This window comes from Aspergillus udagawae (genome assembly GCF_001078395.1).
Source record: "Aspergillus udagawae IFM 46973 DNA, scaffold_8, whole genome shotgun sequence".
Taxonomy (NCBI): domain Eukaryota; kingdom Fungi; phylum Ascomycota; class Eurotiomycetes; order Eurotiales; family Aspergillaceae; genus Aspergillus; species Aspergillus udagawae.
In genome coordinates, this window is record NW_025091271.1 from 617349 (window position 1) to 633297 (window position 15949).

Sequence of the window (15949 nt, forward strand, 5' to 3'; positions counted from 1 at the left end):
TAGACATCCCTGATCGAGGCTTGAAGAATAAATGTGGTTTTACCATTGTAGTCGAGAGGGCCCTACTAACGGAGTGGGTCGTTGCCATTGGGGTCGTACACTGAACCGCCCCTCCATCAAGGTCTTGACTCTGACCGGCTTCGTTGTCGACGCTGACCATTCATCTGCTTGTTCGATCTTACCCTTTTCAAATGCATAAACTTTAAGGACTATTCCGTCGATGATGTCTTTCTCTTTCCCTGGCTGACGGCAGGTGGCGATCCATTACCCAGACGACATCTTAACGGAGCCGGTGCCCTTTCGCGTGATCAACCCTCATCAGGGAGTTGAAAGTGATCAATCTAAAGTAGGGAAGAACGTTGAGGAGATGCTATTCCATGGTTCCTAACATCGGCTATTCAGCTTTACCAGAGAAGGATTATAGTCAGCCGCAAGGTCGCAATGTCTGATCTGTCACCTCGACGCTCGTAAGAGTCGGGGTCGGTCTAGGTGCGCTTCTTTGACGTAGGCTCGCGTCCCGCGTCTCTCCCATTTCTGCAAAAATCTCCAAACCCAATTGATGGTAAGGTTGAAGCGTATTATTCAGTGCAAGCTAGCCTGGCAGGGGTTACCTGCGGCTAGTGGATATGTTATACTATTACTCTTCTGTCAGGTTGAGGATGGAGTGGAGACCGGAGAGCAGAAATGGAGAAAGTGCCCTATGTCCCGTTTCGCTCCCACCGCTGGACGGCTGGAGCCGCCATCATTACTAGTCTTGATTGATTGGCGGGACTGTCAGCTAATGAATGTACGCTGAGGTACCTAAATTTATAAGCAAGGCTATTCTACATGTAGTTGATTGGATAACAATTCTCGGCTATATCCGCATCCCAACCCCCTTCTCTGTCAATCCTGCGACGAAATCGCCCCTGACGGTGGGTACGGAGGGGCGAGCATGGAAGTTGTTCGTTTGGTCAGCCCTGGTTTGACTGATCTAAAGGGATATCAAATGCATCATTTCGCAGGAATTCTATCAAGCTCTCTCGCTTTGCATCGGAGAGGGTAATTACGGACTAAGCACAGCCAATCATTTTCCGTGGCCATCATGGTCTCTTAACAGCTTCTCACCGTGCTTCTCACCGTGCTGCTCTCCGTCGGTGTCCCTGCCAACCCTTCGCCGTGCGAGACGCCTCCACCGTTCTCGGGGATCAAGCAGCATAGCAGTCTATCTATCAACCGTCAACAGACTGTTGCAAACCTCCAGAGCACTTGAGTAGCGCGATGAGCAATATGGAACGGTTGGAAGAAGCATCGAGCATTGAGCAACGCAGGAGTCCACTAGGACGGCCCTAGTCAGAGCGAATGCATTGTACTGCTGTGCATGTATTCGACCCCTGCGGACTCACTTTTTGCTCAGCTGGACGGTCGTAGGACGATCACTAAGATTGGAAACTTCTACCAAGTTATGGGAAAATTCCAGGGGAGCAAGGCTTCCGAACCTTTCTACGAGAACTAGCCAAAGGATGGGCACATCGTGGAGAGTCCAAACGCATTGCATGAGCCGTCTGTCTGGGCATTGCTTGCATTTGCTCTTACCTCATGATCTAGTTTCACATCTACGACTTTGATTCTTACCACGTGGCCTGAGCATGTCGTGAATTCCATACTATGCAGGGGAAAGGCTTGACTTGGAGGAGCACAGGCATAGCCCATGCACCTATGTTTTTGTTTGTTTGCATTGTATAGTTGCTCAGCAGTAAGGCTGGGGTGATCTCGCGGGGCATATTGTAGTCCACTCCGCAACACTAACACCTTATGTTTCACGCACTATCTATGAATATACATGCTACACTAGCACTAGCTCATGCAAAAGCCAGAGGGACGAGGTAGCAGCGTGGTTTATCAGTTCATATGATTGACCTTGTAATATAGACTAATCAGAATGACATGAGGGCACGCCACACACGGCGCATAGGGGTTCAAGTGTCGGACATAGCCATCGTCCTGTAGACTAAGAACTACGGGGTATGAAAGATCCCCATGGACCCTAGCCAAGCGTCTCCCCTGCCAAAAAAGCAACGAGATCACACTATTTCTGGAGTCGCCACATGCGAAAGAGGTCTCCCGCGATGCGCATTTCTTCTGTCGTCACGGGCTAAAAATCAGCGGTTCCCTCCAAGGCAATCCGAGAACAGTCTCGGAGACAGGCAACTGGCAGGAACACACTCTCAACGTCATGCTCCAAGTGTCGAGGGAATGAACCCTTGGAGCCAAGCTCGTCTGCAAATAAGCACAGCATATGCATTGTTGAGGTGGGGCATCCGCAGGATACCTATGGATTAGTGCCGTGCTTCTTGAACATCACTCCAGTATAGGCGAAGCGACAGGCCCATGAGATGGTATACCCATATATAATCTGGGATTGGCCTCATGAAATTTAAGTTGATGGCGGTCGAAGGAGAAAGCGCCCACCAGCCCACTGAGGAGATTTCCGGCTTCGGACCGAGACCTTAGCGACTAGCCGGGGGATGTTTCTCTGTCTTCTGATTCCGTGGATCTGTTTATAAGATAGGCTAGAGGACATTACTACGTTGAGATAACCATGGTAGAAAGCTGCTGAGCATGCGGGGGAACCAGAGAGCGGGGTCAGGTGACCCTTTCCTGTTTACCTCCGACGTCACTGGTTACCTTAGACACCTTAATTGTTAGCTTACTGTACTGCGGAAGCTGCCAAGTGGTAATCACCCACTGTCAAGTTGTCATCCATTGCGATAATCCAGTCTCATATAATGTCAGAGCCTACCTTAATCTTGGAAGCAACGCAGTTATAAGTCATCTCTCCCCAGCCGGCAATGCTTGGAACTCTATTCTCAATCTCACCTTGATTCGCTCTCCAAACTACTAAGATCTACACTGCAGCTCATTTCAAGTTTTGGACCAGCAACAATCAAGTTACAGTTCTGCAGGGAGCCATCAAATGCATTAAATTAAACCAGTCAATTTTATCAAAGGCAACGATTTATGTCATCTTGATCCTAACCTCTGCTTTTGTTCAGCTTCTCATCTGCAATGTGCAGCTATGTCTCTAAATCGAGTCTCTTATCTTGAGGCGTGGGGCCAAACTCGGCCTTCATCGCGTCAGCAACAGCAGCCGGGCCAAGAAGATGGCGATTCTGACTCTGTGGACGGGCGCAATGGCGACCTCCCAGAGGAATCGATTTCATCCTCCTTCCAGTCAACGTACAGTTATCGTCTGAATTTCAATCCGTATGCTGGGCCCGGTTGGACCCAGCCCCCCGACGAAGGTGCCCATGACGAGCTCACGTCTGGTCTTGAAACTTTTACGGTGAAACCCCAGCCGAAACCGCTGGACGAGAGTGACCATGGAGGATATGGTCCACAAGGTTCCTCAAAATTGCCGGATGAAGACTATCCATTGCAAACCACTGGAGCGTTCGAAGTCAGTAGTACACGACGAATCTGTATGAAACCAATTTCCCTTGTCTGTTCACAATCCGAGAAAATGCTAATGAGATACTTTAGGCCAGGTAATTATTGCGGTCATCTATTGTTTCCTCGCAGCAGGAGTTGTGTTCGGATTTGCGGCATTGAAACCTGTCTTTGTCCGGGAAGGGGTCTATCGCAATCTGTGTTCGAGCGACGAGCTCTCTAAGAACCAGGAAGTCTGTTACGGCCAGGAGCTGCGGTACGCATAATGATCTCCATCTCTTGACCAAGCTGACGAGAAACAGCCTGAATCTCATGTTCACAATCGCCGCCGTGGCGACCAATGTATCCGCCTTGCCAGTTGGCACTGTCCTTGATACATATGGTCCTCGTGTCTGTGGCATCATTGGCAGCATATGTCTGACTTTTGGCGCCTTACTACTCAGTGTCGCTGCCAGTCTCCCCTTTGATGCATACATCCCCGGATACCTCTTTCTATCGCTCGGAGGCCCCTTCATCTTTATCTCGTCATTCCAGCTGTCCAACACCTTCCCTACTCGCTCTGGGTTGATCCTGTCAATGCTCACAGGTGCATTTGATGCATCCAGCGCCTTGTTTTTAGTCTTCCGACTCGCCAACGAGCGCACCAATGGAACATTTACCACCCACAAGTTCTTCATGGTTTATCTGATCGTTCCCGCCTTCATCCTTGCCGCGCAACTTCTCATCATGCCAGCCACATCCTACAAAACCGCTGGCGAGCTTGTCCAACAGGCAGAAGCCTACATCGCCGACGAAGCCAACGACCGCGTCGACGAGCGCATCGGCAATCGTTCTGAAGGCGAGCGTCAGCGCAACGACCGCCGCGTGCACCGCCAAGACGTCGTCAGCAAGATCCAAGATCTCCTAGGCGACAGCAACATCAGTGACGTCCCAGGTCTCGATGAGCTCTCTCGAACAACTCTTCCCCCGGTGATCGAGCCCCAAGATCGCGTCGTCGGCAAAACCCCACCCCGTAACACCACCGCAGGCGGCGTCTGGGGCGCTCTCCACGGCCGCTCCGCTCTTCAACAAATCACCACCCCCTGGTTCGTCCTCATCACCCTCTTCACAATCCTCCAGATGCTTCGCATAAACTACTTCGTCGCCTCCATCCGCGCACAATACGACTACCTCCTCTCCCCAGCCCTCTCCAAACAGCTAAACAGCGCCTTCGACGTCCTCCTCCCCCTCGGCGGGCTCCTCTCCGTCCCCTTCATCGGCACCATCCTCGACACCCTGAATACCCCACACGTCCTCCTCATCCTCGCCTCCATTGCCACCCTCATCGGCATCCTGGGCTGCATCCCGCACAGCCTCCCCGCCGGCTACGCCAACATCGCCCTCTTCGTCATCTACCGACCGTTCTACTACACCGCCGTCTCCGACTACGCAGCCAAGGTCTTCGGCTTCCACACCTTCGGAAAGGTGTACGGGCTTATCATCTGTCTAGCCGGGCTAGGCAATTTCCTCCAGGCGGGGCTCGACGCGGTGACATTTAAGCTTTTCGGCCGTAATCCAATCCCGGTGAATCTCGTGCTTACGGCGTCGACGGGCACGATTGGGGCCGCGCTGGTGGGGTTTGTCTGGTGGCAGGTGAAGCGGATGGATGCGTCTCGGGCTCAGTCTATGGCTGGTAAGGGCGTGGACGCCGGCAGGACGGAGAGCGCAATGGTGAGTTGGTCAGATGCCGTGGATTACACTGGCGTGGCAGCGAGGGATTGGGAGCGGGAGCGGGAGCGGGAACCGTTGCTATCTCGTGGGCCGCAGCATTTGGGGGCACATGGGGAGGCGTCGTCGTACGGGATTTCGAGCGGACCGTGATCCATCCTGTCCCCGTTCTTGCATATTTGGACTTTACTTACTGACTGCTGCTACTGATGATTATGATACGCTTTACGATTTTGTGTAGGTTGGTGTGTATATATTACCTATGTCCATTATAGAATACACTATCTGTCTTTAGCCCTGCGCCTAAAGTCATGGCCATCGTAAATCATATTCAACTCAACAAACCCGTGGAACAAATTGTCCAAATCCAAGATATACAAACCGCGAAACGCCACGCCACCCGCACGAAAACACAACGCTTAATAAAGACAATGCCCTGTCGTCACAAATGTCCTGCAACTTCAAGCCACAGGGTATACCCCGCTCGGTCACAGGCAGTATCATACCAGAGCATGAACTCCAGGACGGCTTTCAAATCAGGCCAGCTGTAGATCCCATTGTGCGACGCCGCTTGGCCCAGGGTATGCACGAACCAGTCCCGTTCTGGGCGGTTCTCAGCGGCGATGCCGCCGAGGGTTAGGACCCAGAGGAGGGTGACTTGGGCTTGCGGGTGGGTCCAGAGGGAGGGTGCGTCGGGAGTTTGCAGGACTTCTTGGAGGAGCTTTGCAAGACGGGGAAAAGGCGAGCATTGGAATGGGAGCGGGAAGGTGACACCAACAGCGTAGATGAGGGCGGCTAGACGGCAGGCTTCGTAGACGGCTTGATGATGCGGGGTGGGGAACCAGCTGGGGAGAGAGCGGGCAGACGGGAGGCTGAGGAGGTGGTACTGGACCAGATTGCGCTGGTCACAGACAAGGGACAGGTCGGGGTTGGGTTGGGACCCCTGCATGTGCTCGATGACGATGTTCGTGTAGACCCGGAGAGCTTGAAAGATGTCTGCCATCTCTAGGGTGAAGCCGATCTGACGCAGTCGACCGAATCCTAGCTCCACGTCCAGAGAGGTATATCCTAGTAACTCTTGTAACGTGAGGCCTTGTCGCGGCTCATGGAACGGTATGTATTCAAATGCAGGCTGCGAAAGCAGAATGCTTGCGGTCAGAAGCGAGGAGCTGACTCAAGTTAGCTCAAAGTCAGATATCAAGTGAGACGGAGATGCGCCTACAAGGATAAGGTGGTGGCTAACCCCGGCAGCTTGATATTTCTCAAGCCGCCCCGTAATTTTACCAGCTCGACCAAACCCCGCACATGGACAAGATTGGGTGGCAAGCTCGCGTACACGTCGAGCCATTGTAGATGCGTCAAGGGCGGTGTAAATGGGGAGCTTTGATGTCGTCGGCGATCGTTGTCATCGGCGATGTTGTGAGCCAGGCAAATGACAGTTAGTATGATAGAATCGCTAAGAATGCGATTGTGATCCGGATCACTGAAAGCCTTGTTGGCCAGTTTGATGGTTTCATATTCACACTGCTGTAGGAGTCGCTGATCGCGAGGGCTAAATGCCCCGTCTGGAATCTCCCTATTGATCCATCGGCAACGTTGGTGTGACAGCGAACCAAACAAAATGGCAGTGAACAGAACAGGATCGGACAATGACAGGGGAAGCCAGTTTTTAGTGGCAGAGACGTCGCGGTCTCCGGGAGTGGGGGGAGTCAGTTTGGGCCAGAGAACGTCTATGCCTGCCAAATCATCAGCACTCCGAGTTCAAGGATATATCAAGGGTACTAACAGTATCTTTCACAAGCATTGACGGCTTCGGGAGTATAATGCGACGGGTAGGTGTGAAAAGGATCGAACACGTTACTGCCCATGCCCTTGATGGCGTAGCCAGCCAGAGAGCCATTTTCTTGGCCCGGAGAACAGGTACTTTCTCGATGGGCAGAATCCACCACCAATTGACGCGGGTTGGACTCGCAACGGCCATCAGCGTCGTCCTCCAGCGGTTCGTAGGTGTGGGAGGATGCTATCGGCGGAAGCGGGACGTAAGAAGCGGACCGAGCGGACCGGACGGAGAGGGACAGGCTGCGAGAGATGGAAGACTCAGGGGACTCGCGCGACGACCCCGCGGACGGCGAGGAGGATGAAGGGAATAATGTTTCATCAATATCGATTTCAAGAATCTGCGACGCTGGATCGCGGGACTCCTCGCGATTCGAATTCGAGTCCGAGGATTCTCCTGCCGACGAACGGTCCTTGGTTTGGTCGGAAATCCATTTTCCCACATGCGCCCTCACCAGGCGTTGTATCCTCAGCTTCTCATTTTCCGAAGTCGGCCGGGCATTGACGAAGTGGATCGACTCCTTTGCGCGCCCTTTAGCGGCACCTTTACTTAAAGGCATCGCCACTACCGTGTCCCATCACCCGTGGAGCGTTACGTGATGATATTGCAGCGCGGGATGGCAATGACCGCATCCTGCGGCTTCGATTGCGAACAAGGTCCAGTTTCCACGGGCTTTCCGCTTGTAGATAAAAAGGAGCGAGGATGGAAGCGCCGATCGCGCAGCTATCTTGCGATTATGAGGCGGAAAGTCGAAAGCGGGATATCATGGATAGGGGCGCGATGAGATCGACAATCGTAGTCGGCCGAGACGTTGGCGACTAACGTGTTCAAAATAGGGAGATGGAAATGTTATAGAGACAATAGGAGAATTGAAAGTCCAAGGAAAATAGAGAAATCGAGATGATACTTGATGGGCGCCATGAACTGCGCCTCTATCTCTCCTTGTCTTTCTGCGGAACCCCGTGACCGTGACCGGCGATTATTCGTTATCCCCGAGTCTGGAAACGCAGGAAACCGTTGAGAGATTCGCGGGGGGAAGAAAAGGTGGAATGCAGGTTTGTGGCTGATTGATCTCGACTAGAAGCGGACTATCCGTGGTTTTATAAAAAGCCTTTCTTTCGGAATGTGCAGTGGTGATGAAATCGTGGTCTTCGTGGCTTGCCAGAGTAGAGAGAAGCTTCAGTGACGGTCGTTGGACGTGGTCTAGATTCTTCGTGGGGATGGAACGGCGATCTCGATTCTTGATTGCCTCGATTGCCGAAATCGATCCCGACACAACAATTGCTCAAGAGTGAGTCGCGGTACACGGAAAACCCCCATTAGATGCTGCTTTAGCCCCCCCTTTTTTTTTTCTCAGCATTCTTGAGACGATGGTGTCTTAGTGATGGATTCAGTATGGGAACTCAACAATCAATTTACTCCGTACTCGCCGAAAGCCGCCGCGATCACAGTACCAACTACCAACCTCAATATTCATGTCGGACACAGAATTGACTGGCCAAGCATTTTCCAAAAAGATTGATACCGTCAGATCGCAAATGTGGAATTCCGATCGGCCAAAAATCGATAAATGAGGTTGCTATTCATGGACAATGTACGATCTATGGCTGACAAGCGATATAAAACCCAGGACAGCATGACTGGAGTCGTCGCTAAGAGTGATTCACAGGGAGGATCATTATGAAGAAAATACCACAGTTGAGGGATTCATCCTGAAGTCCGATCCATACCTCGTCGTCGTCATATTCGCTATTTCTTCACTTGCCGTTTCAGCACCCGTAACTTCGTCAAAACCATGGCTGGTCCTATCGCCAGGCACTGCCAAACACTCTCCTCGAAATTTACTTTCCACGGCCAACGCCATCCAGACGGAGACTCCTTTGTCAATGGAGCCGCTGAAAGAGGGAGAACGATTCGTAGTCATGCACCCAGCCAAGCGCGGCCCTTGCTGTTGTGAAGGAAAATTGCACTTGAATCCATAGGCGGGACATGGTATCCAACACCGCACACCCCGTCCAGCAGTCATTTGGGGGTTCTGCCTCCTTCGAGGCCGAATTTAGAAGTGGCGATACAGTGTGCGATGAAGACCGGGATTTCGCAGCGCGGTTGCAGTCGAGGCCAATGGATCAGTTCAATGGAGATATAGGTGTAGCTAAGCTTATATAGGAGATGGATGATGAACATGTCTCACAATCAATATCTACAAGACGTTATCGCCCTAGAGATAGTCCATGAGACCTCTTGTTCTTATTGCACCTTATGTACTCCAGCCCCTTTCTCATATCCTAGTTCAACGCCATTTAAATCACTAAACCCCAAACCAGGATCCTTGCTTCAATGAGTTCCTTGGAGATATCAGAATTAAAGGAAGCGCGGCGCTCTGCTCCTCAGTCTTTGAACGGTGAAACGTCGTCGGGGTACTCGACTTGTTCAACATCATCTTCGATTCAGTCCGAAATCCCAAAGGCGAGGGACTCTGTTCCCATGTTCCCTTTGTGCGCAATGAGTGCGGTAAGTGTCGCCGGTAGATGAAATATGTGAAAGTTAAGAATGACCAATGTGATGGTAATCTGTAGTTGGGAAAGAGTCGATCACCAAGGAAAGGACACGGTACCACTGAAGTGTCTACCACCCGTCCGTTGGGAGCGTAATATCGGCAAAGTATGCTTTCCGTGGAGAACCTGTGGGATAGCATTATTCTGCATGTGGTAGATGTATTCAAGCACAGTGCGAAGGGTAGAACCACTGTGGCTATCTTGGCGACGCCATCCATAACGCAGTTCTTTTTTCCAAGCTGACAATGCATAATCTTTTCATTATATGCATCAGTAACAAGTATTCCCTCAGTATGAGTAGGATCATATACCCGCGGATGTAAGACAGTATAGCCCATACAACGGGCAATCTGGTGTATATCGAGTTCAGCCATGGTCATGTCCTTAGTGGGAAGTTAAAGAAGTGCGAGGAAAGACAGCATAAGTAGTAGATGACAGAGAGTCGCAGCAGGCTCAGGCTGTTCCTGAACTGCCCATCCAGCGTCAACAGGTCAGCTCTGCGTATCCAGGCCCCATATCGCTTCAGTATCCAGACGTGGTATGCTCGGCGTTTAAATCCCAGCGGCTGAGGGAATTCGTTGGCCGTCCAAGAAAGTTCATTTGCCTTGGGCGCAGATGTTTCTTCTTCACCGTCTGACGGCAATACCGGCTCATAGGGGCATTCAGAGACTGATTCAGGATCGGAGCATAATCTGCTGTGTCTGAACCATCAGCAGTGTCTTCCGTTTCATGGTGGTCATATTCGCAGGATCTCCCACATCTTGGGGTGTCACCACTATTGGTATGCTTAGTGATAAGCTGACCTGGATATCCAGTACTTCATGGATCACTGGCTGCCAGGAGTCAGGTATCGGGATAGTCCTTAACAGCGGCATTCCCCAGGTCCTGAGACTTCTTATCATGACCAGTGCCATAGATTCAACCAAGATAGGTCCTGCCGTAGCCTATCACCCAACCGGCAGTCGTCAGGAAGTACTCATGAGTCGGGTCCCGAATAAATAACTTTGTCAATTTCTCGGGGTAACTGAGACACTGTCTATAGAAAAGATCGATCAGCTGTTATTCTCCGGATGGAACCGCATAGCTTACCAATAAGTTGTGGGATATACCATTTGAACTCGTCATCAGACAGTAGCCTGGAGGTAACGTAACCCATCGATGCTGGCATCGATTGCACCATACCTGGTCGGCATTGTGTAGAGCGGTAGTCAATTTGATCGCTCTGAACGTTAGAGTAAACCGGAGTACGTCTATACCCACGGAGTTTGATGCATCCCGTAAAGATGTAGATAGATAGATTGCTGAACATGTATATGCACATGGACAGCCAGGTGGTGGAGGCATCATGGACTCCACACTCGGAGAGATTCCAGCTCAGAGAGGGACAGTAAGGCTAGTGAATAGTATATATTCAATGCAGGTAGAGAAAGCAAGAAATAAGGAATTGAGATGGATATTCACTCAATCATCGAGTATCTATAGGAAGCTGAATAGTGGTACCATTCACTCCGTCCAAGATAGATGTACTCTGATAAAAGGAACCTACCCCTTCTATCATTCACTTACAATAACCAGTATCTCTCACTCTCTGCACATGGACTCATCAGATGAAGAATCATACTTGTTATCCCATATTAGTCCTCTGCAATTGCAATCATGAAGATAGAAGAAGTAACTGCTGGAGTCCCATCCATGATCTATATCCGTTAATTCTCCAGAAGTAGCGTTTGTCAAGTAAATGCAGATAGACAGTTTGTTGCAAGTGATATTTCCCAGCGTCCATTGAGTAACCTGTTTTTGATTCAACTCATGTAGAATAGCGCAGAAAGGATTCCGCCACGAAGCATTAATATGAATGCCTATATTGAATTAGAAGTTGGATATACGCTAGCTACACCAGAATTCCCGCAATCAATCAATCTCAAGCAGCTGGTACTTTCCCCCCTCTCCAGTCTCCGCATCATAATACTCCTCCAGAGCCTTCTCAACAGCAGCCATATACCCCAAAACCTTCTCTTCCTGCCACCGTCTTCCAACAACCTGCACCGCAGTCGGAAGACCCGCCATCTTGGCCGCGTCGTAGTGCTTCCACGCCCCGCGGGCAATGGCATGATTGGCGCCAAGTTGCTTTAGGATAGTCTTATATGGCGCGCGGAGCGCATCCTTCTTCGCGTCGACGTGGGAAACCGGCAATACACCAGCAGAGTAATCCAGTAGGTTCCACAGGAAGGTATAGCCGCAGGAGGAGACGGCGTCGTGCATAGCCTTGTGCGGGAGAGCAGGTGTGGCGTTGACAGGGCACAGGATGAAGTCGTATTGCTGGGGCTGGGCGTCCCACCAGGCGTGCCAGGTGGCGCGGAAGGCCTCGCGGCGGGCGACGAGCTTCCACTGCTCGGCTGCGGATTTGTGTTCAAAGCTGCGGATCAGCGCGGCCCATTTGCTATCGCGTTTGATGTAGCGGACGTAGAGGTAGTAGAGGTAGCGGAGGGGACGGGGCAGTTTAGCGATGCGGGTCAGTTGTTTAGCGCCCGGGTCGGAAGGTTCGAAGCTGTAGCGGTGAGAGTTGAAGGTGGTGCAGCCGTCGGCGTTGAGCAGTTGAGAGCCAAGCGCTAGACCGGTGAAGGGGTCGGCGGATGCGGGGGGTGTGATCTCAGAGACTGTGTGGCCGGCTGCTGTGAGTGCAGCGACGGTGGTGGCGATGGCGCGGTTAATGGCGGGCGTGGGAGGGACGACTCCTGGGGACAGTTAGCTTTGTATAAGTATGCATAATGAGATTCATACCATCTGAAGACATCAGACCGATGCGCAGCTGTTTTGTCTGTGCTTCCTTCTCCTCTGCGTCCCGCCAAGCGATGGGATGGACAGTGTTGTCATACTTCCACGGCTGCATGCCGATGATCGCTCGTGTGAAGTAGGTGAGATCGTCCAATGTCCGAGCCATTGGGCTAAAGACACTGGCCACTCCTTCCTGGCCCGCCATGCTGGTGCTGACACCAGCCTTGGGCCAGCGGCCTGTACTGCACCGTAAGGAGTAGATACCGCTCCAGGCCGCAGGAACTCGCACTGATCCGGCAACATCAGACCCAATACCGATACGACCACCAAGGGCAAGCAGGGCACCCTCTCCTCCGGTTGAACCACCTGGTGAGTACTCAGGAACATGTGGGTTCAAACACCGACCCCAGAGACCATTGAAGGACTCAAATGATAGGAGGGTCACCGGCAGTGCAGTCTTGGCGTACGGGACAGCACCTATATCAAGTCAGGATATGCAACAACCAAGAAAAATATAAGTTGCAGCCATACCGGCATCCTTCAACAACTTCACCATAGGCCCATCCTCGGCACAAGGCTTCCCAGCCATCCGCGCATATCCGACAGAAGTGTCAAAACCCTTGACCTGCACTGAATCCTTGAGGGAGACGGGTATCCCGGCCAGCGGACCTTTGAGATTAACTTCTGTCTTTACCCATCCCTCCGCTTCGGGCAGCAGCAGCTCAGTCACGCAGTTTGTGCGTTCTTGGGCCTTCACTGCCACCTTGCCGTACGTGCGGAGAACATCTGTTGGCGAAAGGGAGGAGTTGTGGACAGCCTCAACCAGCTCTTCAATTGGCTTGTCGATAATACTCTTATCTGTCGCCGTGAACGCAGTGTGGTAGTCTGGGGAGAGAGAAGCGAAACGGGCGGCCCGTTCCTTTTGCTTCTGGTCCCTGATAAGGAGTTAGTGTGCTGTATTGTTGGGGACGTTGCGCATGAACTTACCGGACCCGGCGGTAGGTGAAGTAGTCAAAGGGTGGTAGCATAATGAAGATCTCAATCGCACCGAGACGGATGAAGAAACACTGCCTCGAAGCGCAAGAAGGAGAATATGAATATAGATAAATCGCGCAGGGGCTGGCCGTTGCTATTTATTGCGGGGAAAGCTTGGACACTAATGCGGAGAAGAGCGATAAGGCCCGCTGATAAGCGCGCTGTCCAAGCTCGGTCTGTCCACGGTCTAGGATATCAACAACCAGAGCAGGGGACGATTCCGTACCGCGATGATGAGCTTGCTGAAACAATTGTCGGGGTTTTCACTGTAATTTGTTAGCAAATTTGATTTTGGTTCTTGTTATGTTGGCGATTTGTTGAAAAGGATGGCGATGCGATGGGTAGAATTAGAGGACACGTGACTTTTAACAAGTGCCGACAACCGAGTGTTCGGCCCAATCAGGAAAGTCCATGCGGAATTGGGGTCAACCAGCGAACAACAGACCGCGATGTATCTATAAGCTATCTCTCGCTTATCAGTGTTGGTACTCTGTAGAGTCACCGAAAGCTAGGAGTGTAGATAAGGTTGCTCCTAAACATACAGCAGACTTTCAGAAATTCCCGAGAAACGAGGTTGAGTCACTTGAACTGCTGGCTGAGTCTCCTCACCGTTTCTATCAGGCATAAATACGCGCTTTATCCGACTTTACGGCCAATGGAATGGGTAAGACAGAAGCAGTGAGATTTTTTCCCCCCATTGACACCTAAATACAAGCTTATATGACAAACATGGTTTGTTCGCATATTGAAGTCAAATATTCCAACTCCAGAATACCAAGATTGACATGATTTCGAGTATGCTCTGGTATTTGCACTGCATAGAGCACCTTGGCCCCGTACAAAGCATGGCATACGAAGCCGGCTTATTCGGTCAGATTCAAGATTGCAATGGGACAATCTGCCCCTTTCCACCTTGGCATGTACTGGATCTTTCGCTCAGGGCGATATGCGTCAAGTTTGCGGCCCGGTGGAGTTCTTGCGATCAATTCGATGTGATTGCAACCGCTGAGTTGGCGGCCGTAGAGGATTTTTCTTCAGGCTGGTGACTGCACATTGATCTGGGACCACTCATCCTTTCGATCCCCTACCGCGATTGTCTTGTAACCAGTGGTGCGCGTGGAGCCAGAGGAAGACTACAATAATACCGGCCACGAGACTCGTAATGGCCAAGAAGATGACAAAGCCACATACTATCGATCGTCGTTTCTTTCGGTACTGTGCTTGGATCCAGTTGTCGCTTTGGTTCGTTAGTGCTATGTGACCCTTCCACGTAAACCAACAGACACGATGCGAAAGTACGTACGAGTGGACCAGGCTTCTGTTTTGAGCTGCAGCTTTTGCTTCCTCGTCCAGATGAACCGCGCGTGAAAAGCGCTTCCAGAACAACGGATCCCTCACAAGCGCCATTATTCGAGTTGCTTAGTGCGAGTCGGACATTGAGATTCGGCAACCTTGGCAAACGTTGTGTATGGGACTGAATCCTTCGGGCTGGCGAAGCTGTGACAAGTCGCGACGGGGTGAGGGTGAACCAGTGTCCCCGTCGACTGGCACCAAAAGTCTCGAGCGCAATGGCCAAGACGGAATATTGAAGAAGTGTAGGGTGATGTCAGGGACAATCAGACCAAACCGACGATGACAACAAAAGGTTGATCCAGGACGGGACGGGGACAATAAGAGGAAAATAAAAACACAAAACAAGGCAGTTGCAAGGAATCCCGCCATGAAAATCAAAATATGCCATTCAAGTTTGACCGGGCATTGCAAAGTATGCATCCATTCACAGCGTCGGATCTGGCATTCCAGAGGGCTCCGTTGGAATGGCACAAGAGGCAGAAGATGGCTGAGGAATGGTCTCAATCCGCGTTATAAGGAGAAACACTACTCAATTTCCGGCCAATTGGAGTCCACCGTAGGGCAGTGCTATAGGCCCCAACCAATTACAAACAATTTTTTGTTTGCGTTTTAAAGGCCCCTCTTCCTTGACAAATCCACCTGCTGGGGCAACCACAAAGAATCATGGAAGGTAAAATTCGCATGTCATCTAATAATAGATAAATTGAGTTATCACAAGATTGTCTTTCGGTGGCATGCTTCTAACTTTTGCCCTGTCGTACAGGCTTTTAATCTGGCCGCAAAACCAATTCCTCAACTGTATGGAATAAATAAGCATAGGAAAGCTATAAAGACACAGTCTTCAGTTAGAAAGTCTAGAGTCGATGATCTATATCTCTATGAAGAGAATATATACGAAAGCCGCAAATTTTCGAACCAGGTCCAAGATGCGCCTCGTCAAAGCCACATAGTTCCGTGCTGGGCAGCCTGCAATCTTGGCTGATTCTCGAAAAGACTGAGGATGCATGAGGGTGGTCAGATGAGGTTTGCTCCTGGACACAATGTAGCGGCATGACAAATAAATGGGTGTCTATTAGCTGATTGGCTTCAATTCTTAGCAGGATGGGAAGTCGTATGGTGTCCTTTGTATCCTGAGCCTCTGAGAGGGAGATAAGGTCGGCAGTTCGAAGGCTGAACAACATGCACCTGGAACGAACTGCAGATGGGGGACGTACTTGCAGATATGCAGAACACCACCAAGAGTCCAGTATCGAGTACC

General features: G+C 51.1%; 3 protein-coding genes across 3 annotated transcripts; 1 reads left to right on the forward strand and 2 right to left on the reverse strand.

Annotated features, from left to right (window-relative positions):
• Positions 1 to 3058: 3058 nt before the first annotated feature.
• Positions 3059 to 5289, forward strand: Aud_009720 (putative MFS transporter Fmp42; the record flags this gene model as incomplete). The annotated part of the gene is made up of 3 exons (XM_043294569.1): positions 3059 to 3461; positions 3523 to 3685; positions 3732 to 5289. 3 exons carry the CDS (start codon positions 3059 to 3061, stop codon positions 5287 to 5289), a joined length of 2124 nt encoding a protein of 707 aa, XP_043150504.1.
• Positions 5290 to 5578: 289 nt separating this feature from the next.
• Aud_009721 (uncharacterized protein) lies at positions 5579 to 7532 on the reverse strand (the record flags this gene model as incomplete). Its single annotated transcript, XM_043294570.1, has 3 exons — positions 5579 to 6305; positions 6359 to 6872; positions 6923 to 7532. 3 exons carry the CDS (start codon positions 7530 to 7532, stop codon positions 5579 to 5581), a joined length of 1851 nt encoding a protein of 616 aa, XP_043150505.1.
• A 3907-nt stretch (positions 7533 to 11439) lies between these two features.
• Aud_009722 (putative acetamidase) lies at positions 11440 to 13331 on the reverse strand (the record flags this gene model as incomplete). Its single annotated transcript, XM_043294571.1, has 4 exons — positions 11440 to 12263; positions 12310 to 12780; positions 12835 to 13238; positions 13291 to 13331. 4 exons carry the CDS (start codon positions 13329 to 13331, stop codon positions 11440 to 11442), a joined length of 1740 nt encoding a protein of 579 aa, XP_043150506.1.
• Between the last annotated feature and the right edge of the window lie 2618 nt (positions 13332 to 15949).